This window comes from Phoca vitulina, unplaced genomic scaffold (assembly GCF_004348235.1).
Source record: "Phoca vitulina isolate PV1807 unplaced genomic scaffold, GSC_HSeal_1.0 scaffold11, whole genome shotgun sequence".
In the NCBI taxonomy this organism is placed as follows: domain Eukaryota; kingdom Metazoa; phylum Chordata; class Mammalia; order Carnivora; family Phocidae; genus Phoca; species Phoca vitulina.
Genome location: NW_022589714.1, coordinates 12,577,143 through 12,603,029, shown reverse-complemented (window position 1 = coordinate 12,603,029; position 25,887 = coordinate 12,577,143). Strand labels below are relative to the sequence as shown.

General features: G+C 40.7%; 1 protein-coding gene across 1 annotated transcript in view; it reads left to right on the top strand.

Moving 5' to 3' along the window:
* Positions 1 to 256: 256 nt before the first annotated feature.
* Positions 257 to 25,887, top strand: part of MEI4 (meiotic double-stranded break formation protein 4) — a 187,967-nt gene continuing 162,336 nt past the window's right edge. Inside the window, exon 1 of the mRNA XM_032409417.1 lies at positions 257 to 488. Coding sequence (XP_032265308.1) covers positions 257 to 488 — 232 coding nt within the window. The remainder of the gene's footprint in view (positions 489 to 25,887) is intronic.

Genomic DNA, 25,887 nt, shown 5'->3' with positions numbered 1-25,887 from the left:
AAATTGTCTGAACCGACTGTTTTGAATCTTAATACACTTAATATGCATGTGTATGCATTTTTCTTTTGCATATTTTTTCATACTCTCTTCAGTTCCTGAAAATTTTTTTTCTGTTACTTGGTGTCAAGTTCTTTAACAAACTTATTAATTAGCGTTACCCTGCAAAATCAATTTTGAGCAAATGAAATGCACTACAAAAGTTAAAAGAAATTTCTGCAACTTTTTTTCTTACTAAATGATAGGGACAAAAGCCAGGATGGATGACCAAATATGGTATTTGAGAACATCAAAGCTGGCTCTGGCCTTGGCAATTATCCGCTCAACACCAGCAGACACAAGCAGCAGAGAATACACAGAGCACCTTGCGAAGGTGGTGTCTGAGCAGGAGTCAACATGGAGATCAAAAGTCCAAGCCTTGGAAGCTGAAGTTCTGCAATTACGCCACAAACTTCTTCTGAGCAGGATGCATGCGGGAGTGTTTAAGAGTGGTGAGTGTATGAAAACGTCATTCTGGGTCTTTATTATTTACTTTTTTTTAAAAAGACTTATTTATCCATTTTAGAGAGAGAGAACGAGCAAGTGGAGAGGGGAGGAGCAGAGGGAGAGGGAGAGAATCTCAAGCAGACTCAGTGCAGAGTGCTGAGCCCAATGGCTCGATTTCATGACCCTGAGATCATGAGCTGAGCTGAAACTAAGAATCGGTTGCCCAAGTGACTGAATCACCCAGGCGCCCCTTTATTGTTTACTTCTAATTTAATTTAATTTTTTAAAAAAATTGAGTATAGCTGACACACAATGTTACATTATTTTCAGGTATACAGTTTAGTGATTTGACAACTCTCTACATTATGCCGTATTCACCAAAAGTGTGGCTACCATCTCTCCTGTTACGTCGCTATTACAATATCATTGACTTTATTCCTTATGCTGTGCCTTTTATTCCCAGGACTTACTCGTTCCATCACTGGAGGGCTGTTATCTCCCCCCTCCCTCACCCATTTTGCCCAGTCTCCCAGCCCCCTCCCCTCTGGCAACCATCAGTTTGTTGTCTGTATTTATGGGTCTGATTCTGCTTTTTGTTTGTTTATTCTTTTTTTTTTTAGATTCTGTTTATGAGTGGAATCATACGGTATTTATTTTTCTCAGTCTGACTTATTTCGTTTAGTATAATACTGTCTAGGTCCTCCCATGTTGCCTCAAATGGCGCGATCTCATCCTTTCTTTTGGCTGTGTAATATTCCATTTTGTGGGGGGGGTGTGTGTGTGTGTGTGTTCGTGTATGTGTGTCTACATGTACGTATAACATTTTCCTTATCCATTTGTCTATTGATGGACACTTAGGTTGCTTCCATGTCTTGACTATTGTAAATAATGCTGCAATAACATAGGGGTGCATATATCTTTTCTTGATAGGGTTTTAGTTTTCTCTGGGTAAATATACAATAGTGGAATTATTAAATCATATGATATTTCTATTTTTAATTTTTTGAGGAACCTCCATACCATTTTCCACAGTGGTTATACCAATTCTGGTTTATTTCATCTTCACAATTATTTAGAAATTGTTTAGTTTCCTAAAACTAGACTTCTTGACCTATAAAGATTTTTTTTTTACTTGTAGTCATTCATTAAACATTTATTATTACTTCCTGATGAATGAGGCTACAGTAGATATTGGGATGAAGTTGGAGAATGAAAATATCTAGATTTGAAGGCAATAATGTTTTAACTTACTGGATAAAATTTAAAATCTCATTACTTAACCTTATTATTTTACTCTGTATGTTATGTTGCATTTATATTAAATAATTCATCTAGCAGTCATGTATCATGTACCAGCTATGTACCAGGTAGGCAGTGGGTGGTGGGGACCCAAAAAACACAGAAGAGGAGGTGCTGTCCTTGCCATCAAGTACCTACCATTCTAGCAGGGAAGACAGACCTATAAATAGCTAACCCAGTGTGATAAATGCTTTAATAAAGATACTGACAGAGCACAGAGGAAGAAGCCATTCATTCTGCCTGGTTTTGAAGACTTCTCAGGTCTGGCCCTCAAGGTTCTGTCTACTAGGCATGTCACGGAGCGTGCAAGAGGCAGGAACGTGACCAAAGGCAGAGCAGTAAAGAATACATACGCCATTTAGGATACTGTCAGCATTACATTTCAGAAGTGACCAGAACACCATGAGGGAGAAAGGAAGAGAAGTGAATTGGGACCAGGTTCAGAAGGGCCTTGAATGACAACCTAAGGACTGTTTTAGTTTATTTCCTATCACTAAGTTGACCATACAATTTTTTGTCTCCCTAGGGCCCTTGTGAGAGTGAAAGTAGGGAACTGTTAATGATTATACTAGGACAACAGGTGGAAACCAACTCCTGAGCATGATGGAAATGTGGTCACTCCATTCATCAGGAGCCATATAATTTTTTTGATGCAGAGGATTGACCCACATATTGGGATTGGGAAACAATTCTGGTGATTTTTAAAGAATGTAAAATCCTTTGCCTAAAACCCTTCCCCAGCTCCCAATTTTGCTTCACATTCGATTCAGACTTGTGATCAGGGCCTGTGATGCTGTGAGTGATTTCACCTCTGTTTACCTCTCCCGCCTTGTCTCATACAACCTCCCCATTGTATACAGGGCCCCAGCCACTATGGCTTCCTTCCAGCCTTGGACCTTTGTTATGTTCTTCTCTTTGAATCTCTTTGTGACTGGTTTCTTCCCTTTCTAGAGGTCTTATTTTAAATGATACCTCCTCACTGACTGCTCTATATACATAGCACTCCCCACTAGTTTTTCTTTACCTAAACATCCCCTGTGGATTGTTTATGTAATTGCTACCTTATCTCTTGAGCTAGAGTTTAAGTTCAGTGAGTAGTGGGTTTTGATTTGCTCAGCACTCTCTACTCAATGTCCACCCCAAACTCTGACATGCAGCAGGTGCTCAATAAATATTTGTCACATGGAAGTGGGGCAGAGAGGATGTTTCTGGCCATAGCAGTGATTGGAAGCAAGGAGACCGGTTTTAAACATATTTACCAAAACCCATATGAAGAATGATGAATTGAAATCAATCTATGATATGAGAACTAAAAGGAGGTCAGACATATATGCATGATTTTAGAGTAGACACTTCAGATATTTGTGAATGATTTCAGAGTGTGATTAAGGGACATAGAGGCATTTGGGATAATAAGGTTTCCAATCCCAGTTTATTGAATTTATTGCAGTGCTCTGAATATGGATAGTGAACACTGAAATAAATTTATATGATAAAAAATTGAGTCCAGGTTTGTCTGAGTGTAGGCAAATCCCTGATCCCTGAATATACAGGGATTACGTAGAAGGAAGGTGGAAGGATGGTCCTTAAAGTCAAAGGGGATGAGCAGGCTGGAAATAGAGACACAGACTTAGGATCCACTGACATTTAAATCATAATTGAAGTTCTAGCCATAGATGAGACTCACAGGGAGAACAGAGCTGAGGGTTGCGGGGGTGGGGGTGGGGGGCTGGCACTGGGGATCCCAACATCCCAGGGGTGGGCAGAGGGAAAGGAGCCATGGAAGGACTATGACTGTCACATTAGGGGTGTGCAGGTATGATGCACACATGCCTGCTATGGGTAATAGGGTACTCACTTTAGTTTTGGGTATAATCAGGAAAACTCGTTAATCTAATACCCAGATGTTACTAAAATCTCATTATTATATGAGTGAAAATGGTGTTATACAATTTATAGCCACTGTTTAGTCTCTCTAGAGTCTTTCTAGGTAATGGGCTCTTTGTACTCAATGAATGCAAATGCAATCAACATTCTTAATTATTTTAGGTGCAGTTATGATTAATATAATGCCACACACATAAAAATTTCCGGTAATCTTAAACAGACTCTGATAAACATCTGTGATATCAAAACTATTGTTTACTGTCAAGGGTCTGTTTATACCACTGCTCTAGTGGTGTGGATGATTTGTTTGGAACACGAATGTGCCTGACAGTGAGAGCCTAGGTGAGAACTTGTTCTCACACTGAAAACTTGCACTTGCAGCACCTGTGAGAGAAATTTTCAAATACCCTACAATTAAAGTCAGTTTTACTTGCAGCAGGAGCTATAGGTAAAGCGTTTCTGCACAGATGTTTGTAAGAAACTTGTCTCTCCATCTGTTAGCTTAAACTTGAAAAATGAGGAATAAACAGATAGATTCCGATAAATAGAGCCACTATTAAAGGGGAAGGAACAAAACCTAACAAAGGGGGGATATTAAATTGATAGGGAAATAAAGAAGGAACACAGCATTATTTAAATATGTATAATTCGAAAGACTGACTTGCTGACTTGCTCTAAGAAAACTCCATACCTGAGAATCAAAACTATATTATAGATATGTTTATATGATTAAATATTTTCTTCTGGAATTTTCAGGGTTGCTTTACGTATGCAACTCTTCTCAAGTGGCTAGAGACAACTGGCCCTCAGTAAATATTGAATGGACTGCTTCTTGACAGATTGAGAGGCTGGGTAACTTAATTTACAGCATCAACTATCCATTGAAGCAACTGAGCAACCCAGAATTCAATAAAGCAGAGCTGAAATGGCAAAGTAAACAAATAAAAAAGCATGATGTAGTTTATACAGCATTTCAGTAACTCAGCTGTTTCTTTATTCTGATTTATTTTTCTACAGCTTCTTAGAGAGAGAGATCTACTTCTTTATTACATTTATTAAAGGACTAGACTGTACACAGAAGGGATAAATAGAACTCGCTCTTAGAATTATGCCACATTGTGATTTTACTTAAATGCTCCTTAGTAGTGGGAGGAAGGAAGGGAGGAAGGATCAAAGAAACCCAGATAATCCAGTCTGGGTGATGGCTGGTAGGCATGGTTAGTTGTCTACTCAGTATGTAGCTTCCTACTTCCTTTCTAAGGCACTCTAATTTTGTTTTGGCAGAGATGTGCTTATTCCCAGTGGGTTAATCCATGAAAGGCTTAGATTTGTTTTGCCAGTATTGTTCTAAGTTTGGGCAGGGGCCAGTGAAAGGTAAAAAGCAATCTTCTGAGCCTTTGATAAAGATTTGCCTCTCTCTATAAAGAGATGGAGGCTCATGAAAGAGAGCACTTAAATTTTTCTTTCTTTCCTTTTTTTTTTTTTACGTCAACCACTTGTTTCCTGCATGCAGCACTGCCAGTTGAAGATACGATGATGCCTGGATCTGTGGTAGCCAATTTGCAACTGTGAGGCAATATTGAAAAATTAATGGCCAGCATGCTAAGGATAGTGAAATAGTCAGAGGAAAAGGACCTGGGTCCTTCTCGACATTGCTGAGCAGTCAAAGCAACTCTAGGATGACTTTCTTAGGAATGTTTAAAAAGATAAGCAAGGGTTTAAGCCATTGTTGTCCATGTGTTCTCTTCCATGTATCTGAGCACATCCTAATTTATAGAGTGGGGAAGGGGCGGGGGTCATGAATAATTTAGAACGGCCCTACTTTTTCTTCTGCCAAGAGTCTTCTTGATCTATATGGGAGAAAATGAGTGAGAAAAACTATGTTCTTTAATCTAGAACAGCTTCCCGTTAAGGATGGCCTGATAATGTTATCAAGAATTTCATCTGTGTCTGAGTAGGTAGGTGAGGAAGACCCAGAGCCCAGAGACTGGCCAGGAACATGTCAGTGGCTGTTCTTAAATGTTGACTAGGGGTTGAAGGGGACACGGTGGCAGGAATAGGGCTTTGTTAGTGGGAATAATGGCACAGAACTTCAGTGAGCAGACTCCGGATTAAAATTTGAGTATGTGTGTGTGAGAAAGTGGGGCAGGCAAGGGGAATCTGGACAGGTATAATTATACAGTAATTTGGCATTCCCAGGAGGGAAGTAGATAGATGAAGTGTCAGGTGTATGCTTTTCCCCCTACAATTTATGTATTTGGTGTCTTCGTGAATGATAGCTAGGCTACTGGATGAGCAACTGGCTAGAGGGAAAAGAAAGAGAAAATTAAACCAGAACAGTTCACTGATTTCCGTGCTTACTTAGTAAATGTTCACTGGATTCAGAGCGACTGTGCCGAGTGCTGGGGCTGGGTGGCGGCGCCGTGCACAGCAGCAGCACAGTGACTTTCGGAGCTGGACTCAGCCCTTCTGTGGTTTAGGTCCTGGAAACAGCTGACCGACCAGATGGCTTTAGGAGCTTCCCTCGCCTCTAGCTGACAGTGTTTCAGTTTACCCACCTCCTTGCCTGTTGTCTCCTTTACCGTTTTATACTCTGAGGATCAAATCCTCAGCGCTCCTGTGCCTGCCCCAGACCCTACTTCTCCTGTTGTGTGAGCTTGGATTCAGGAAAAGGCTTTTAGCTAGATCAGTGTTGACGGGGGGTCAGAAAGGGTCCGGCTAGCCTGGTTGCCCGTGTGCACCTCGCCAGACCCAGCATGGAGCCTGTCTTTGTCTCCCAACTGCTACTTTTCCAGCCCAGGCCCACTCAGCCTCTGTCCCATCCCAGCCTGTCCCAAACCACATACTGAGGACACATCACAAATAACTGACCTACAGTCACAGCTTTGAAGCTCAGCATTTATAGGTTGGGGGGCGGGGGTGGGGGGGCCTTCACTGTTGCACAGGTGCTGAAAGAGCATGGAAAATGAATGCATAAGCATTTCCCTTTTTAGTTTTGATATAAGCTTTTATAATACAAATTTCCTTAAAATTGCAGTTGATTTAAAGCATACATGCATAATGTATGTAAACATCAGGAAATGTGCCGCTAATTTAATATGGAATCTAATGAAAGGCTCCAAAATAATTTAAAGCACGTTGATAATTACACATTAGACATGCTTTACTCATTATGTAAAAACTGAATATTTTGATGTTAGAGACCATCGACATATAAAGAAATTAAAGTTAAGGCTAAAAAAAAGCTCCGAATCTTAAATGGCTTTGCTAGTGACAAGGCAACTGTTTAGAAATGCAAACATGTCAGTTCTAAGAAGAGCTGGCTCTGGTAGGAATGGTGGGAAGGGCCGAACACGCACCAGCTCGGTCCTGGGCCTGGAAGACGCGAGAGGCTGGGCTCAGGTGAGGGCAGCCGGGCATCCCGCAGTGTGCCATGTTCCGTGTTCCAGATGGACGTCGTCAGCCCTGCCACACCTCCTCCTGGTGCGGGGCTCTGCATCCTGCTGTGTGGTGCAACCGTCTTTTTCGCCTGAGCTGGGATCCTGGAAGGTATCGTGAATGTCCAGGTAATCCCCTAATTAGGGTGCCTCTACTTTCTGTGTATCTCTGGATTCTTTCCATTTCTCTCCCTTGCAGCACCACTTCCTTGGCCCTGCCTGATTTATCTCAATTAGACTCTATGTTTACGGTTGCAGCCTTGCCACTTTCAAATCTAGGCTGCAGCCCAGACTCAAGTCCTCTCATTGACTGTAGGATAAATCCACAGCCCTTAAAATAAGCTACAGGCTTCTCCACAGTTTGGCGCTTGCCTCCTTCTCTAGCCCATCCTGTCCTCGCTATGTCCTCCACATTCTGCACTGCAACCCATGAAATGTCTTTCACTTACTCGAATCCACCTTGTTCTCTTTCAGCTCAAGGCTTTTTACAGCTGTTGTTTCTCTCTGCAGGATATATTCTCTCAATCCTTTTTGTCTGGTTGGGCACTATTCTTTTTTTTTTTTTTTTTTCTGATATAGTTTTAATACCCTTTCTGCCTTTGCTGACTGCCTCCTTAGACTAGATTAGATTCTCCTGCTGGGGGAAGCATACTATTCTGTACTTTTCACAGCATTTGTGAGCCAAGTTATAATTGTTTAATCAGCCTGTCTTCCCTGTAGGACCTAAACTCCATGCTTGAAGGAGTGTACTTTTTCTCATCACTGCTCTATTTCTGGGGTTAGCACAGTGCCTGGCATGGGGGGGTGGGGTGCTCTGGGATATTTGTTGAATGAATAAGTTTCGACATGTTTTATGTGAATGTTAATACCTGGAACAAGGTGGCTGGGCTGATCTGTCATTTCTGGGGATCTACCAAACTTCTACAGTGCCGGGAGGAGGATCAGGAGGGCAAGACCAAAGCATCCTAGGGAAGGAGACACTCACTAAGGTAGGATGAGTATCAGGGCTCCTACCTTTGAGGGAGCCATCTATTCATACAGTAATTTGATCAGAATAGAATAAATGAAGAAATGAAGAGTGACAATTTTTGGATTCTCACCTATGGAACAAAAGCTAAAACTATTCAAAGTACCTTTCTTTGAATTCCAGGATCTTTTCTCAGTGTAATTTTTTTTGAATAGTTTAACCTGTAGTAAACTTCAATCTGGTCCTTATACTTAGGATTATACTTATATTTTTGCAGGTTTTATCTGCATTTTTAAATGCCCTGCTGTGCGTCTGTATTTGATTTTTTAGATTCTTTTAGAAATCTAAAGGTACCATTGAGGAGTCTGAATTTAATATTTGGGTCCTAGACATCTTGAAATTTTATTTAGAATAAATTCAATGTGGAGTGAGTAAAATCCAGTTAGATAGCTGTAGACTGTAGTTTAGACAGGGAAAATTAATGGAGTAATATTAATTCCATTATGAAAGCAAGAAGGAAAACAGGTAAATAGGGTAAATGGGAGTAGGCTTGAGATCCTGCAGTGCTGGTAAGCTCCCAGGTGATGTTGATAGTGCTGGTCTGAGGAGCATAGTTTGAGTAGCAAAGGACTGTGGACTATTTTGGGGGTGGAGTTTGTGAAGGGAAGGAGAAGAGAGAGGTTGGTAGTTGGAGAGGGGGCAAGGTGGAGAGAAAGTTGTTTTTTGTTGTGAAGATAGAAAAGATGGCAGCACACTGGTACTTGGATAGGAAGGAATTAGCAGAGAGAGGAAAGTGAAAGATTTGAACAGAAGAGGATAATAAAGAAATCACAGGGGCTTGGGGCCTGAAACCCAGAAGAAATACAGAGCATGAGTGGTGGGCCTGGCCCTGGACCTCAAGCAGGGGCCGACATTTCTTCTTCTGAGGCTCTTGAAGGTAGGAGTAGGTGCCCCTTTATTCGTGTTTTTGCTGAGTTCATTCCTGGCAGCTGTCCTTTGAAGTTCATTTTTGTTCCCTTCTCCACCTCCAGTGTCCCTTCTTAAATCTGTCCTGTTGTTTTGTTGTTGTTTCAACCTGCTTTTGGATTTTCATTATTGCATTTCCTTGCCTGCTGCCGCAACTCTTGTCTGAGTCATCCTCACCTCCTGCCTTGGTTGTAGAAAAAGAAATGAGGAAAGCAGAGTTAAGTAACGTGCCAAAGGTTAAATGGGTAGTAAATGGAGTGGAGTTCTTGTAAAATCCTAGAACAGTGCCTTTCCAGTACTTTAGGGAGCTTTTTTAAACCAGTGGTTCTCAAAGTGTGGTCCCCAGACCAGTTGCATCAGCATCAGGTGAGACCTTGTTAAAAATGCAGATTCTCAGAGCCCACCTGTTACTTACATAATCAGAAACTCTGGGGGTAGAGCCCAGCAGCCTGTGGTTTAACAAACCCTCCAGGTGATTCTGATGAAAACTGAAATTTGAGAACCACTGGTTTAAACAAATAAAAGTGATATATATATTCAGGGAACATAGTAAGACTTCTCCAGAAAAATGGGTCGGTAGAGACCTATTCATCCCTTGTCCAAACCATCTGAGTGACAAATCAAGAGGGATTTGCAGGAGGGGAAGAATGAAGGGGGGGAAATCGGAGGGGGAGACGAACCATGAGAGACTATGGACTCTGAGAAACAAACTGAGGGTTCTAGAGGGGAGGGGAGTGGGGGGATGGGTTAGCCTGGTGATGGGTATTAAAGAGGGCACGTACTGAATGGAGCACTGGGTGTTATATGCAAACAATGAATCATGGAACACTACATCAGAAACTAATGATGTAATGTATGGTGATTAACATAACAATAAAAAATTTTTAAAAAAAGAAGGATTTATAGGCCAGCCTCTGAAAGATACCATAATGCCAATCGATAATATTTAACCCTGGTCACCAAAGAATTGAGAAAGTGTTCATTTAGAGCCTGACAGAGCTGAGGAAGATAGTTGAAATTAGAGAAAATGAACCAACAACAGTAACATTAACATCACCCTAACAACTGTGTTTCATACTGTTCAATGAGGTGTGTATATAAATATAATAGGAATCCGAGGAGTGTGTACTGTCGATTTTTGTTCTAGGAGAACTTCTCTCTTCCTTATCACCCTTCCCCTCTCTCCCTCCCTCCATCCTTACTTCCCACATCCCTTCCTAATAAGCGCTGATATGTTCTGTCATTGAGGAGTCTGAATATATATTTCCCAGTATATAAGATGTGTGGTTGTATAAGACAGCCCCTCCCCTTTTTTGCAGGGGAAGCATCCTTTTGAATATGTATCTCAAGTAATTTTAAAGACTTCTTGTAGGGGGAAAGTTGGGGATCAGAAATGCAAGATATTGTATCCTATAAATCAGTAGAAAACCTTAAATTCTGATTAAACTATACCATTTTGCCAATCCTTAAAAAGTACATAACGTAACATAGCTAAAAAGAAATATATTGCTATGAATGAATGCTAGCATGTTGCAGGCATAAAAACACATTTATTCATAAATAAAGTTTTTGTATCATGCTCGTGGAACACACGTACTTGCATTATGTTCTGGGCCCTACGGAGGACTAAATAGCTATAACTTCAGTACAAAATGAATTTGAATGAACTCCTAAATTGAATGTGAAGACGAAGCAAATGTCTCAGTGAAAGCAGCAGAAAACCAGCAGCAAGGTGCAGTGCTGGGGAGTGAGTATGTGTAGGGGAGGTGCCGTGCACGTGCACATGGGACCCCCTTCGCTCTTGGGTGATTTGTGTAATAACGCTTCTTTTTTTTTTTTTTTTTAAAGATTTTATTTATTTATTCATGAGAGACAGAGAGAGAGAGAGACAGAGGCAGAGGGAGAAGCAGGCTCCCCGCGGAGCAGGAAGCCCAATGCGGGACTCGATCCCAGGACCCTGGGATCACGACCTGAGCCGAAGGCAGACGCTTAACCGACTGAGCCACCCAGGCGTCCCTGTGTAATAACGCTTCTGACGAGGGGCAGCATTACTCTTTCCTTATACTGCAGGGAAATGGTGGTCTTTCCACTCGACTCTCCTGTTTTGGAAACATCATTTATGTGAATTTTAAAATTGAAATTGCTTGTAAGCTTGTCTTAGAGTGAATGTGAGGAAACGCATCCGAGAGTGCTCAGCTGTAGGGTGTGTGTGCTGTGAGGGAGATTACAGGTTGTGTGCTGCTCTCAGCCTTCAGTGAATCCGTTGTTCCACATCATCCATTATTCTGTAGGAAGCGTGGGATAATTTTTCTTGTTTTCTTTCTCTCCCATTTCTCTCGGAGTCAGAGAGAAATACTGTCTATGTGTCTTTAATACATTCAGGCCATGTCTGCCAAGTTTTATGCTTTGAAATAAACAAGGGAAGGATTGTGTCCAGAGAAAGCTGGTTCTTAATGCTTGCACAAGCCTAGCTATAAAAATTCCTCATTACTCTTTTAATTAATAAGTCACATGAAGAACAAAGACTCCGTTGCTTTTGTGCCCTCCCTTGGTGCTTGATTCAGCAAGATCTTTCACACAGTAGTTTTTCAAAGATGTTTCTGGGCTTGATATTTGAATTATCACTTCTGATGAGGCTTATAAATATTTGTAGCAGAAATAATTTTCATGAGCTAAGGCAGGCTTTTCTATGTAAAATGCAATGTAAGACATGCAAAATGTCAACATTTTATATCAGTTTGACAAATAACTACGTGGTGAAGAAGAAACTGATAAAAATTTGAACAATGCTTCTGGTCTTTCTACATAGTTTTTATTGTATTTGAAGTTTTTCTAATTCATCAATAAAGCAGAATATGCAGAATTTAGGCATGTTTCCTCCCTCCCATTGTTACTCTAATAACAGATTCCTTTACCCCTGGAATTTAGTATCATTTGTCCATTCTTTCTGTAAAATAATATTTTGGAAAAAAATGACCTTATTCTTCAACCCAGGTCATACAAATTAGAGGGTATTTCTCATATTTTAATACCTAATTTTGCTAATAATTGTGCCTTTAATCACTCCGAAGTTATTTCCACCTGTGTATTTTATGAAGTGTTTATCCTCATCTGATTATTTTTTATCCTGTGAACCGCAAGGCATCTCATCATATCTATAATTTCCAAGCAGGAGTCAGTCCAAAGTAGGCCAAGTCCATGCTGGTGGGCTGCTTTGTGTGGCTGTGCATGCAGCTCTCTGATGTCTGGTGGGGCGAGCGATACTGCAGGAGCTGGACCTGGAGAACTGCATGTCTCAGTGAGCTGTACTTTTCCAGTTCCTCTGAAATTTTTCTTTAAAGAAGTGCCTTGTCTGTGCACAGGCGTCTGTGATGGTTAACACAGTGATAACAAACTTAGCCGCTCACTTACCTTTTTAACAGCAAATGCCATACGAATCTAGGCCTTTGGTACCTATAGGTCCGTGTGACATAGAAGAGTACCATTTATCAGATTTGCAACTTCAAATTTAAAACTTTATTTTTGTTTTTAAAATGTCTTTCTGAAAGGCTTTGTCTCCTTAGTGTTGGTAGGCATAAGGCTAGAGTTCCAGGCCGTGGCCCTGAACGCTGCCCATGCATTAGAATCACCTGGGGGGGCGCCTGGGTGGCTCAGTTGGTTAAGCGACTGCCTTCAGCTCAGGTCATGATCCTGGAGTCCCGGGATCGAGTCCCACATCGGGCTCCCTGCTCAGCAGGGAGTCTGCTTCTCCTTCTGACCCTCCTCCTTCTCATGCCCTCTCTCATTCTCTCTCTCGCAAATAAAAAAAAAAAATTAAAAAAAAAAAATCACCTGGGGGGGCTCTTAAAAATCCTGATGCCTCGGGGCGCCTGGGTGGCTCAGTCGGTTAAGCGTCTGCCTTCGGCTCGGGTCATGATCCCTGGGTCCTGGGATCGAGCCCCACGTCCGGCTCCCTGCTCGGCGGAGAACCTGCTTCTCCCTCTCTCTCTGCCTGCCTCTCTGCCTAGTTGTGCTTTCTCTCTCTGTGTCAAATAAATAAATAAAATTAAAAAAAAAAAAAAAAATCCTGATGCCTGGGTTGCCCCACAGGCTAGTTATATCAGAATCTCTGGGGGTTGGACTGAAGCATCAGTATTCTTCGACAGTCTCTAGGTTATTCTACAGTATGGCCAGGATTGAGAACCACTGGTTTAAGGCAGACATTTATATTCTGTATTTAACTCAAATGCTTTATTACCAGTTTTCATTGTTAATCCCACCTAGTTTTAATTCCCTTATTTTATTAGGGTTTTCTCTGTAGTATGCTGCAGTTCTTTGTTAGAAAGAGTAGAAGACATTGGTTTTGGCTCTTAGGGGGGAAACATCTGACTAACGTCCTTTAATGTGAGATTTAAGAGCATGGAGGACACTGGGGAGAGGGGATGGCAGGTCTGTGGGCAGTTGAGGGAAGGGCCATTCAGTTGTCTTTGTACACGTTTGCATGTGCTAGTGGCATGGATGGGTTTGGAGTTGGGCCCTTGGGGGGGGATCTTAAGCTCTTTTGTGTGGATAGTGGGCAACTATAAAATGAAAACTGGCGTTTATTCCAATCTACCTTTTTTCTTCTGTAAGGGTAAATAGTAGTAGATCGCTCCCTTTATCCTGTAAAAGCAATATCATAAGGCATATGTTTTTAAAAATTAGGGGATAGTTATATTTCTGCTCTTCCTTCAGTATTATTTATTATAGTAGGTAGCTTATTGAACAGTTACAGGCTTTTAAAATGGATCTCCTTACATGATTGCCATAATTTCTGTAGTCTTCAGGGTCCTTGAGTTAGTAGTAATACTGAGCAGCCCATGATGAGTCAAAAAGCCTCTAGAGAAAGGGGCAAGTATTATTCCTTCTGTCAACTCACGTGTAATAGGTGACTTCCCATATAAGTTGGCTATGAAATCTTATTGGCAATACTTTGAGGCATTTCTGAGAAAGCCTATGTCCGTTGATGCAGAGATGTTTTCTACTGCATGATTTATAAGTAAGTATTTAATTAATAGGGCACTTAGTTATACACACACACACACACACAAACACACACACCCCTTAGTTGTTACTCTATAAACCTTGTGGCAACATGGTCATAATTTATGATTCTGATTTTAATACTGTTAACAACTTTACCGAGAATCCTCAGCTATTAAAATTATTTAAATGATTAAGAAAATATCTTATAGATAGTTCTGTAGTAAATACTTTTTTTCTCCAACTACTTAAAATTTTTTGCATTTATTGGAAAGTAGCAGACACTCAGTTTTTATGGCATGAATATCATGGAATGACTGGTTTACCAGAAGGCATCTTGGAAGTAAATAGAAATGATGCGATTGTAACATACATTCTGACACACCTTTAAATAAGGAAAGGGCAATGCCTAGAGCACCCTGTTTAATATAAAACAATTTAATGCACTAATGAATGATCCTCATCAAGGTCAAGCATACAGGAGATGCTCAATGATTAATTTAAGAATGCCCATTCATAAATGAGGAAAAAAAGATCCAACAAAGGGAGAGGAGGTGTTATTGATGATGGGAAGGCTTGCTGAAGACATATTCTGGAGGTAGATTGCTCATTGGGAAGAGCAAGAGGATTGGAGTTAGATGAATCTGGTTGAATCTCAGCTCTACCAACATTAGATAAGTTCTTTTAGGCAGATGTAAAATGAAGATGATGATGAGAATGATAATGACAAGCAATCGAGGTTAATGGGGAATGCTTGGCACTGAGCTCCCTGACACATGAACAAAAAATAAATACCAGTTTCCTTCCTCCTTGGCCTTGATAGTCTGATGGGAATTGCCATTGATTGCTTAGCAGCAGAAAAACCTAATTTTTTTTTGGACATGAGGATTTTATTGTTTAATTCTGTCTTGCAAAGACCTGGATCTGTCTGGTTTAACAGATTATACCTGTGGGAAAGAAAAGAACAGAGGTTTAAGGGTGTGTGTGAGTTTTTTCTTCCCAGTAGTAAAATTGTGCTCAATTCCAGTCCAGTAGCAGAAATGGAAGATCCTCAGGCCTGGCAGTCTGATTTCTTCTGGGAGTAAACTGCTTAGAAAAGTTTGTAGGAATTCAGCTGTTATCCTGTTTAATTATTTTGAGAGATACGTTAAGAGAACTTGATTTTCATTCTCTGTCTCTGTATTGTTATAAAAAGTTCTGATTTGATTTCTGTCCTGTTTTGATTTCTCCATCATGTAATTTTCAGTGTTCTTCCACAGTGGACCCTACGATTTCTCTCTTGAGAAAAACATCATCACTCCTTGACTGTTTCAAGAGCTTTCTGTGGGTCAGTTTATCTGTCACCCTTGGGTTTTTTTTTTTTTGTTTTTTTTTTTGCCTCTGCAGTTTTTCTTAAGATACAGTTAATAAATCATGTTATAAGCTGTGGATAGTTTTCCGTTGTCTAGGTACCGGTTACATTCAAATTCTTTCCCATGGTGAACCCAGAATCTTTTGTCAGCCCTGTCCCTTACTCTCCTACACCTCTGCTTTCCCTCTGCTCTAGTCGCATTTTCCCCGAGCCGTTCCTCAGGCCCCCGCTTCTGTGCCCTTGTTCATGAACGTTCCTGGTATGACAGGCCTCCCTAATGAAAGCACTGTGATCCCATGACACTTGTACTGTATGAAATCTTTCTGGCTTTTCCCCAGTTTGAACTAACTCCCTTGTGTTTCTCTACCAAATCACCTGTACCTTGGTACCTTTGCTTAACACTAATGCCTTTTGCCGTGTAGTAGAATTAGTTGTTGGCTTGCCTTTTTCTTAGTTCTTTGACGGTAGGAGGTCTGCCAACTAGGTATATGACTTTAGGCCATATCCATATGTTCTTATTTACCATTTCGGTCCTCCCAGCCCTTATTTCAATGCCTTTACATTGTAGCGCTGAATATAGTATATGTTCTGTGAAATCATCTATTCTGACAAGGCAGAATATATTAAGTTTGGTTTATTTTCTCCCTGAAAAATATGTCTTAATTTCATTTTTAATGTTGAGATTATGTTGTTCTTTTGGTCAAATTTATTTAATTTCCTAGGCCACTGATTTTTACAATGAGTGATGGATGAATGAACCATAATACTAAAGCTATGCTGTACTGCTTTATAACTTGGCCTCACAAGTTAGGAAAACCAGAGAAAACCCCTGAGAATGGACTTTATTTTCAGGATTATCACAATAGTAAAAATCAGTGGAAATGAGTTCTGCTTGGTTAGCAATAAGGTGTCTGCAAAAAATTGACTTTGAGCTCTCCTTTTTACTACTCACAAAACTATATTTTAATCGTAATTGACAGTATAATAATTGACTACTGAGCTGTCTCTGGCTATGCCTCTTTTTCAGAATTAAGAATATTTTTACTTTGTCTCCTTATGCTAAAGAACACACTCTACGGAATTAAGTATACGACTTTTGGCCACATCCATATGTTCTTACAAAGTTGTCATTTGCGGCTTTACTGGCAGATAGACTATACTTAAAAAGAAGGAGGTTAGTTGTGGAAATGCTTATGTCTCCAGAATGTCGCACGTGAATTATTCTCTGTCTTCATAACAAGCCTGTAATTAGTTCATATACGTAAGGCATATGACGAACTATCATGTCATCCATCAAATGTTGTATTCCATGGTGAAATGAAAGACACCTAATTCCTAGACTGAAAATTGGCCAATTATAATCTTTCTCTATTCTGGACTGTCAGTCTAAGGGTATTATCAATATTTTCAGGTCTTGTGAGTTTTTAAAGAAAAGGGTCATTTATGTGATTCTACAATGAAATAATCTTTTCACCTCTGAGCCTTCATAATGCTTTTATTGTAATGCTTTTATAAAATTCATTTAGCAGAAATGGCTGATTATGAGGTCAAAAAGTATTTTGCAATTTGGGAGGGAAAGGGAATATGTATTTCATGAACCAACATTTTATAATTTCTTTTTGGTACCTGCAAGATCCATTGTCAGATTCCTCTTGGAGTGACATCTCTGCATGAAAAGTAGTGGTGATTTCTGACCCCTGCAAGGTCAGTGAGGGTCCTGGAGCAGGGTCCCCTCACATGGGTTAACAGACTTGATGGGGATCGCTAGCACCCTGGGGAGATAGACATCAAGGCTTTGAAAGACACCTTTGAATGTGTGTATTGTGGCTTGTATTATAATATTCAGCACTTGGGAGAAACATTATCTTTAGTCACCAAAACTGAAGATTAAAAAGGGATTACATAGGGCGCCTGGGGGCTCAGTTGGTTAAGCGACTGCCTTCGGCTCAGGTCATGATCCTGGAGTCCCAAGATCGAGTTCCACATCAGGCTCCCTGCTCAGCGGGGAATCTGCTTCTCCCGCTGACCCTCCCCCCTCTCATGCTCTCTCTCTCATTCTCTCTCTCTCAAATAGATAAAATCTTTTAAAATAAAAAATAAAAATAAATAAAAAGGGATTACATAAATGTTTTGTGTATCCTAAGACTTGGGGGAGCCTGAGTTATTTGAAGATATATGTTTAGCATTTACCTGGGAACAGATTGAACTGTTAATGATTCTGAAATAAATAAGAAGGGGGTATTGAAAGTTGGTATTGCCCCCCATGGGTATGAATAAAATAGTATTTTAAATGATACTAGCAAAATAACTGTGATTGCCTAAATTTTGTGTTTTCTTTTCCTCCGTTTCATAGAGAGCAATTTCCTTAGTATCTGTGGTTGTCAGTAAGGTTTTAGAGTAAAACATTGGTTCTAGTCGTGCATAGTAACTATTTGATAGCTATAAAAAAAAAAAGATTTATTTATTTGAGAGAGAGTACGAGCATGCATGCCGGTGCATGTGTGAGTGGGGGGAGGGGCAGAGGGAGAGAATCCTCAAGCAGACTCCCTGCTGAGCACGGAGCCCAACATGGGGCTCAATCTCAAGACCCATCAGATTGTGACCTGAGCTAAAACCAAGAGTCAGATGCTCAACCGACTGACCCACCCAGGCGCCCCACTGTGACAGCTTTTTAACAAAGCCTAGATTTCATGGGCTGGTTTTGATATATCAGATGTAAAAAAAAATAATAATAAAATCTTGAAACCAGAACCCATAAACATGAGCCTATACAAGGCAGGCTTTAAAAAATGTTCTAGTCAGAGGAAGGTCTTATTTCCAGAGGTGCAGCTGAGGCTTAGACCATCCCTGTAGCAGTTACCTCGTTGAGGTCTCTCTCTGCTTGATCTGAACAAATGCACATCAATTAGACAAAAACGTGCTTGAATCTGTATCAGGCAGTTCAGTGGCCACGTAGAGGCCATGCCTGCAATAGGTTTACAAGTTGTGTGGTACTTTATAAGATGGGTATAATTTAGAGAATGGAATTGAAGTGTGAAAAAATTGGAAGGTGATTAAAATGAGAGACTTCTTGTTATGCTTGTTCAGGTGTGATATAGTAAACATTATAATTTAGGTGTGGATGTTTATGGGTTGGAAAATTACAGATAGCTGAAAGTCAGTTTAAAAAAACAACTTATGTTTTTCAGTACAATATTGAGGATCTTCTAAAATAGCCCAAATAATCAAAAAGTAAGTACTTAAATGTATGATATTTGGTCAGTACTGTGCTTGACTTCCAAGGTTGGAAAAGAAGTTTACTTGCTATATCTTGTGAGTTTATTATTTGGTTAGAGAGGCAAGATCCCCTGAGATGGACACATAGAAGGACACTACATATGATGTATATAGTTTCATTTGGGGTTATATTTATTCATATTCATTCATTAGTTGATTCATTTCTTCAACAAAAACTGATTTCTGGAGGTTGTGGTGACCAAAAAAAAAAAAAAAAACAAGAAACCGAATCGATATTCCCATGGAGGAGACAGACAATAACAAGCAAACTGATAAGCAGGAAAAATTCTGAGAGGGTTAAAAGCTGTGCAAAAAATAAACCAGGTTGAAGCGATGGAATGCCTGTGGATGAGGCAGGGTTGCTAACAGACTTGGTGGTCAGATAGACCTCACTGAGAAGGAGGTGTCTGAGCAGGGTCATCTGAGTGGCCCCGGAGGCAGGAACTAGCTTGCATGCTCAGTGAGCAGACACAGAGCAGAGGGAGTGAGATGAGACCAGAGAGAGGCCAGCGGTACAGACGAGGCAGGGCTTGTTCCAGGGGGTAGGACTGGAAGCACAGTGGGAATCCTTTGGTGAGCATGAAGCAGGAGCTTTGAACTTTCTGCTGTGGTTGCTGTGTGGAGAATGTAAGTGGGAGGAGAAGCAGACTGCTGGGTAGGAGTCCATGGCTGTGGTCCTTCAGGGACGTGATGCTGGCTTAGGTAAGGTGGGAAGAGACAGCTAGAATATGTAAAGCTCTACTTTTGCAAAATAGAAAATAAAGTGGCAAAGATGACCCTGAAAAGGGAGTAGAATTCCAGCTGAATCCTGAAAGATTCAACGTGAATTAAAACATGAACAGATAAAGAGGAAATAGGTATTTCTGGGAGATTTGAAGATGGGAATGGAAATGGCATGAATGGGTCACACTCCACTTCTCTGCTATCCAAAGAAAGCAGAACAAATATAAATTAATACAAGATCATGGTTCTCATACCAGAATCACCTGGGGATCTTTAAAAAATACTGATATCTGGGTTCTACCCCTGAGATTCTGGCATAGTACTTAGCATAGAGTGTGGTCTGGCATTGGAATTTTGAAATGTTCCAGTCACCTAAGTGTGCAGGTAAGGTTGAAAACCACCATTGTACGATCTCATAAGTAGGAGACCTGTAGCCCAGCAAGAAACACATGAAGCAGGCTGAGTGTTTAAGTTTGGGAGTAGTGCGAAGTAGTGCTTTTGAGACTCCCAAGATGTTTATTTAAAAATACAAGTTCCTGGAGCCCTCTCCTGGAAACACTGATTAATTGTACCTAGGAATACTCCATTTTAATATGTTCCCCTTATGGTGGTATAGGTTGGGAAAAATTGCACTGGGTAAAAGATCCCAGTGCTTCTGATTTTTGATAGAGTGAAGGGGGCATATCAGTGGAAATGAATGCCAACCTCAGTTGTCTAGCAGGGTGGGCTTGGGGGACCAAGCTGGCTTGAAGGTAATATCTCAACAGTACAAATGTGAACTGCTGGAACTCTGATCAAGAGCTGAAGTCAAAGCAGTGGCATCAGGGGCTCGGTGGAAAACAAATTCAGGCAAATTCTTTTGGAAAGAGACTTGGGCCGGGAGAGATTAGAGATGTGTATGATCTCAGCAGGAAAGCTAATTGGGGCTAGGTTGTAGAGAGCTGTGTCATTGGGCATTCACAGCATTGGGAGGCCAATGAATGTGGTGTATTGCTGACGTCCGTGATTGTATCGTTTTTACCAATTCTGCATGGCATTCATAACATCCACACCCTGATGAAGTGGTGGATTCATTGCTTCGCTTGGTAGAGGTTGTATTCTCATGGGTTTGTTGTTATTCTGTAGGGCTGTAATATATGTGTTCACTGTCTCTCAACATGGTATTTCCTGTTTGTTAGGAAATGAAATCAGGACTATGCTTTTTACCTATACTGCATATCTTTGCTCCCAGATGACTGAATCCAAAGAGAAATTGTTTTTTCTTATCAGCTTCTAATTTTGTCCTAAAAACTCTTTTCAGTTAGAGAGATTCTGTTTATTTATTTATTTAGCCCTTTTTTATTCAGCAGATGTTCGGTACAAACAATGTGGAGAATGTGAAGAGAGATGGGTCTATGCCCTGCCCATAGGATCACACAGTCTATTGGGAGCAAGATCACATCACTAATTACACCCGATGAGACTATGGTCCAGAGGAAAATACTGATGTTTAGAGGAGAGAGTGATAATTTTGTTTTAGAGTATAGGACTTTTAAAATTCTTTTTGGAGGATGCTGCTGACTTTAAAGGATGGGTAGGATTTAGAAAGCTATGGATACTAGGGTATTTCAGGCAAGAGAGAACAGTGTAAAGCACAGACACAGGCATCTGCTGGCAAATGATCTAATTTGACTGTGGCATACAGAGCATGAGGAGGTGTTCTGGAGAATAAGATGAAAAACTAGGTTGGAGCCTATTAAGTGGAGGTGTGACAGCCAGTGGAAAACATGCTTTATTCTGTAGGCAGCAAGGAGCCTTTGGAGATTTTCCAGCAGGAAAATAGAAGGAAAACTAGCATTTATTGGGTGTGTGTTATGCATGTGCCAAACAGTATGCTTTCTGAAAGTGGTTCCTTTAGGTAATCTGAGGCATAGGTTATTTGGGTACAGTAATTGGGCATCGTGTTTAGGGTTGTTTGGAAGAGGGAGGAGCTAGAGACAGGAACAGCTCAGTCATTGTCCCTATCTTATGTGTAATTATTTTGGCATAGGAAAAAGATGATATAAAAAAGGTTTTTATTGATTGAGTAAATTTCTCTTGAGCTCTCTCACTCAGTATCCTGGCTCTGGGATATGGCAATAAACCAGCAGTCCGAGACTATCGTGGAGTATATATTTTGTGGGTGGGACAGATTATACTGGCAGAAGATGATCAGGCAGTGACAAGTGAGAATAAAAATAGGGAGACATGACAGAGACCAGTCTGGTGGCTTCTTTAGACTGGTTGGTCACATAAGGTCTCTCTGAAGAAGTGACATTTTAACAGACACTTGAATGATAACGAGAAACCAGCCTTGAGAAAATTGAGAGGTTCAGGGTGGAGGGAGGATCCCAGGCAGAGGGAATGGCGCTAAATGGGAACAAACTTAGTGAATCTAAGGAACAGAAAGGTGAGGCAAGATCAACATTATTTGTCAATGGAGTGTATATGGGGATCAAGGAAGAAGTCAGAGTTGACCCTTAGGTTTCAAATGTTGGAACAGAGAATGATAGCAGTGTTATCAGGGAATTGGACCAAGTATCAGTGAAGGATGCAGTTTCTTTTGGACTTGTGTGGTTTAAAATACTGAGAGCTAGGGACTTGAACTTGGGAGAGGAGGCAGGATGGGACATAGAACTTTGAGAATCATCTGCCTAACAGAGTTCTTTGAGGCTCTAGGAAAGGTGGGGGCATCCAGGAAGTTGGAACAGGAAGAGACAGCCAAAGACAACGAGGAAGGTTTAAATTGGCAAACTTAGAGATGAGAGAGTTGGGGACAAGCAAGAAAGCTCAGGGTCGGAGCACTGAGCGTGGGAGAGAGAGCACTATCAAGTAGTCCTGGACCAAGCTGACACACAAATGTACGTTTTGTCTTGTGAACCTAATGCAGTGAAGACAATTCTGTTAAGACGAATCATTCCATTAGCCTATAATTTCATGCATTTGACATTGCTGTCTCTCTTGGTGTATTCAAAACTAGAATTAGGATGCAAGCAGCTAGAGTGGGATTAAACAAAACTGTAGGCTTTTCTTTGTCAGCATTTCTCAAATATGCTTTGCAATATGCCAAAACATATCCTTCCAGAGGCAGAAGACAATTGTTTTAAAGTGAAATGCTGTCATTTCAGAATCGTGTGGTACTTGAAAATAGCAATTTCTGTTTGACCACCAGGTGGCGAAAACACTACTTTTTAAAAATTGTTCAACTCATCAGTACATGTGAGTGACTATTATTTCTAAGATATCAGGGTTCGTAGTGACAAGTTATATATGCCCATGATGACATTTCAGTGCATTTGAAGAAATGCAGTTTGATTTAACCTTTTGTTAATATGTATATTCAACAAGTATTCATACCACCAACTATATAGTAGGGTAGGCATCAGGCAACAGAAATTCCCAGATTAGTAAACTCTGTGTCTGTCCTCAAGAATCTCTCCCTTCCAAGAGGGAGTCACTCATACACTCAGAACAGGTTGATGAGTGCAGTAATAGAACTATGTGTAAGGGGAGCCCAGATGGGGAATGATTTCCTCTGCTCTGGGCAGAGCAGGGAAGGTTTCACAGAGGATTTGAATCAGGGTTTGAGGAATCAGTCCATCTCTGGGTTATAGCATAAGAATACCCCACGTAGTGGTGACAACTTGTGCAAATGCCTAGTTGTATGAATTAGTATGGTGTGTTTTGGTAAACTGTAAGGGTTTAATATTACTTATACATAAGCAAGAGTGAGCATGGAGGCAAGGCTGGAGAAGTAAGCAGGGGCCACACAGTGGAAGGCTCTGTGGGCCAAGCTGAGGATCTTGGAGGTCTCTGGTAAAGGAAGCTGTTGGAAGGTTTTAAGGATGATAACTCTGTGCTCAAACTAGTATTTCAGCAGGGTGACTGTCAGGTCAGTTCAGAATATGGCCTAGAAGAGGACAGAACCAAAGGCAGGTAGATTGGTTAGGCAAGGGTATTGCAGTAATCGGTGCAAGAGATGATGATGGTGTGAACTAGAGCAGGGGTAGGGGAACTAGGAAAGGACAGGTTCACATGTGTAATGATGGTTGATTTTATGTGTCAACTTGACTGCGTCACCTGGTGCCCAGATATTTGGTCAAACATTATTGTAGATGTGTCTGTAATGGTGTTTGGGACAAGATTAACATTTGAGTAGACTGAGTAAAGCAGACCACCTACCCTAGTGTGGATGGACTTCATCCAATCAGTTGAACTCAAGAGAACAAAAAGGCTGAGTAAGAGTGAATTCCTTCTTCCTTACTGTCTTTGAGCTGGGGCATTGGTCTTTTCCTGCCTTTGAACTCGACCTGAAACATTGGCTCTTCTTGGGGCTCGAGCCTACTGGCTTTCAGACTGGAACTTAGACTGTCAGCTCTCCGTTGTAGGCCTTTGTAGTTGCACTGGAACTATATAATACCATTGCTCTCCTAGGTCTGCAGCTGGCTGACTGCAGATCTTGAGATTTCTCAGCCTCCATAATTACATGAGCCAATGCCTTATGATAGAACTCTTTTCTCCCTCTCTCTTGTATATATATCCTAGTGGTTCCATTTCTCTGGAGAGTCCCGACTAATACAGGTACAGAAGATGGAATCAGCATAGCATGGCATTTCACTGTATGTGGGAGGTGAAAGGAAGTTGCCAAGGGTGATCCCTCGCTCGGGCCTGGTGACTGGAGAATAGTCTTGCTATGGGCTGAAATTGGTGGTAAGCAGTACAAACAAGAATTGTATGTTTATGTGCAGTTCATGAAGATGATTTGTACAGCTTTATAAATAGAAAGCCTTGGGATTTTCAAGGTGTACAGAAAAAGATCCCTTTTAGACAGTTGGTTCTCTGGGTCTAATTTTATAAATAATATAGGGACTGTAGAAATGGATGACAAAAGACATCAAGATTTGATGTGGATGTGAAAATCTGGGGCGCAGCAGAAAATACATTTGATTCAGGGGTGGGCATTTCTAGGGTAGGATGTGTAGCAGGCGGGCACAGCTCTATTTTGTTGAGCATGCTTGAGAGCCACTCTTAAATGGTAAGTGGGATGAAGATGGAATTTAACAACTGAAAGAAGATGGAAGAGACAAGGGCCCAGTAAGATGGACTTGAAAGTCTATGAGATCCAGGGTATGAGAGGGACTATAGAATATTTTGGACAGGATCTGTAGTTTTAACTGGTATCTTATTTTATGCACTTTTATATGTGATGTCATACTTTAGGATAATTTAGATTCTTGGTGTATCTATTATCATTTAATAACAATAGACAGTATTTCTGAGCGCTTAAAATGTGCTGGACTCTGCTTGATCAGGATGTGTGTGTATGTCCTTTACTGTCTCTTTACATCTAATGACACATGTGTTGGTTAGATCATATCCAATGACTTGGAGAGAAATTACAGTCCTCAATCCCTTCAGCCCAATAACAAATTAAGAGAGAAGCATCATTTGACTTCTGCTTCACCTTAGTCCCTCCTGGAAAAACAGGAATTACAGAAAGTTGCAGTAGCATGGCTTCATTTTCTCTTCTCTCCTTTGGGTACGATGCTTTGTTAGTCAAGCTTCGAGATTTATTTTGAGAAAAGTCATCCAAGCAAATGAGTAGAATCTGAGTAGAATGAGTTCTGTAAGACTCATTTAAAGCGGCAGAGGGGTATGTACAGAAGCTAGCATGGGAACACACAGGCCTTTTTGCTGTGGTTAGAAGATGATTGGACTTGGAACTGAGTAATTGGTTTTGCTTCTCCCTCTGTGGCTTTTCTTAGACCTCTTAATCAAGTGGAGCCTGCATTTCCTTATCGGTAAATTAGGAATAATAATAACATATGTTCAAGGGTTGTTGGAAACAACAATTGAATTATTTGATGAAACTGTTTTGTAAAGTGAAATGTGAATATAAGATTGTTCTATTCATTTTGACAAAGTGATTTTAATACTGTAAGCCATATTGCATAAAAGCTCACTGTAGTCTTTGCTGGTGGAATTTATGCACTCCTTTAGGGCACTGAGAGAACATTCCTCTCTGTGGGGTTTCCCACGTTGGCGTCTCCAACATATGCCCTCATCAGTCCTTTTTGCGGGTGCAGAAATGAAGCATCCAGGAAGAATGATGGTCAGTTTGTGTATTCCTATGCCCAGAGCACATGCATGGGTAGAACTACTCCCTGCAAATATGTACCAATCAGCACATGGAGGAGATGAGATGGAGTGGTTATGACTTGCCAGAAGGTACACCAGTGAGGGGTGAAAAGCAGAAACAAGAAAACAGCTTTTTGCTTCCCAGTTTAGTTGTTGATAGAATTCATTTTATATCTTCCCTGAAATCATCACCCATGAAGTTCAGCTTACCTTGATGGAAAGTTGAGGAGGTTTGTGAAATATTTAGACTTCTGTTCACTTTCTTAGTGAAGAACCATTTTGAATTCCATGAAAGAAAAATATAATCTACCTAAATAATTACCGTAATCCCCCACCCTTTA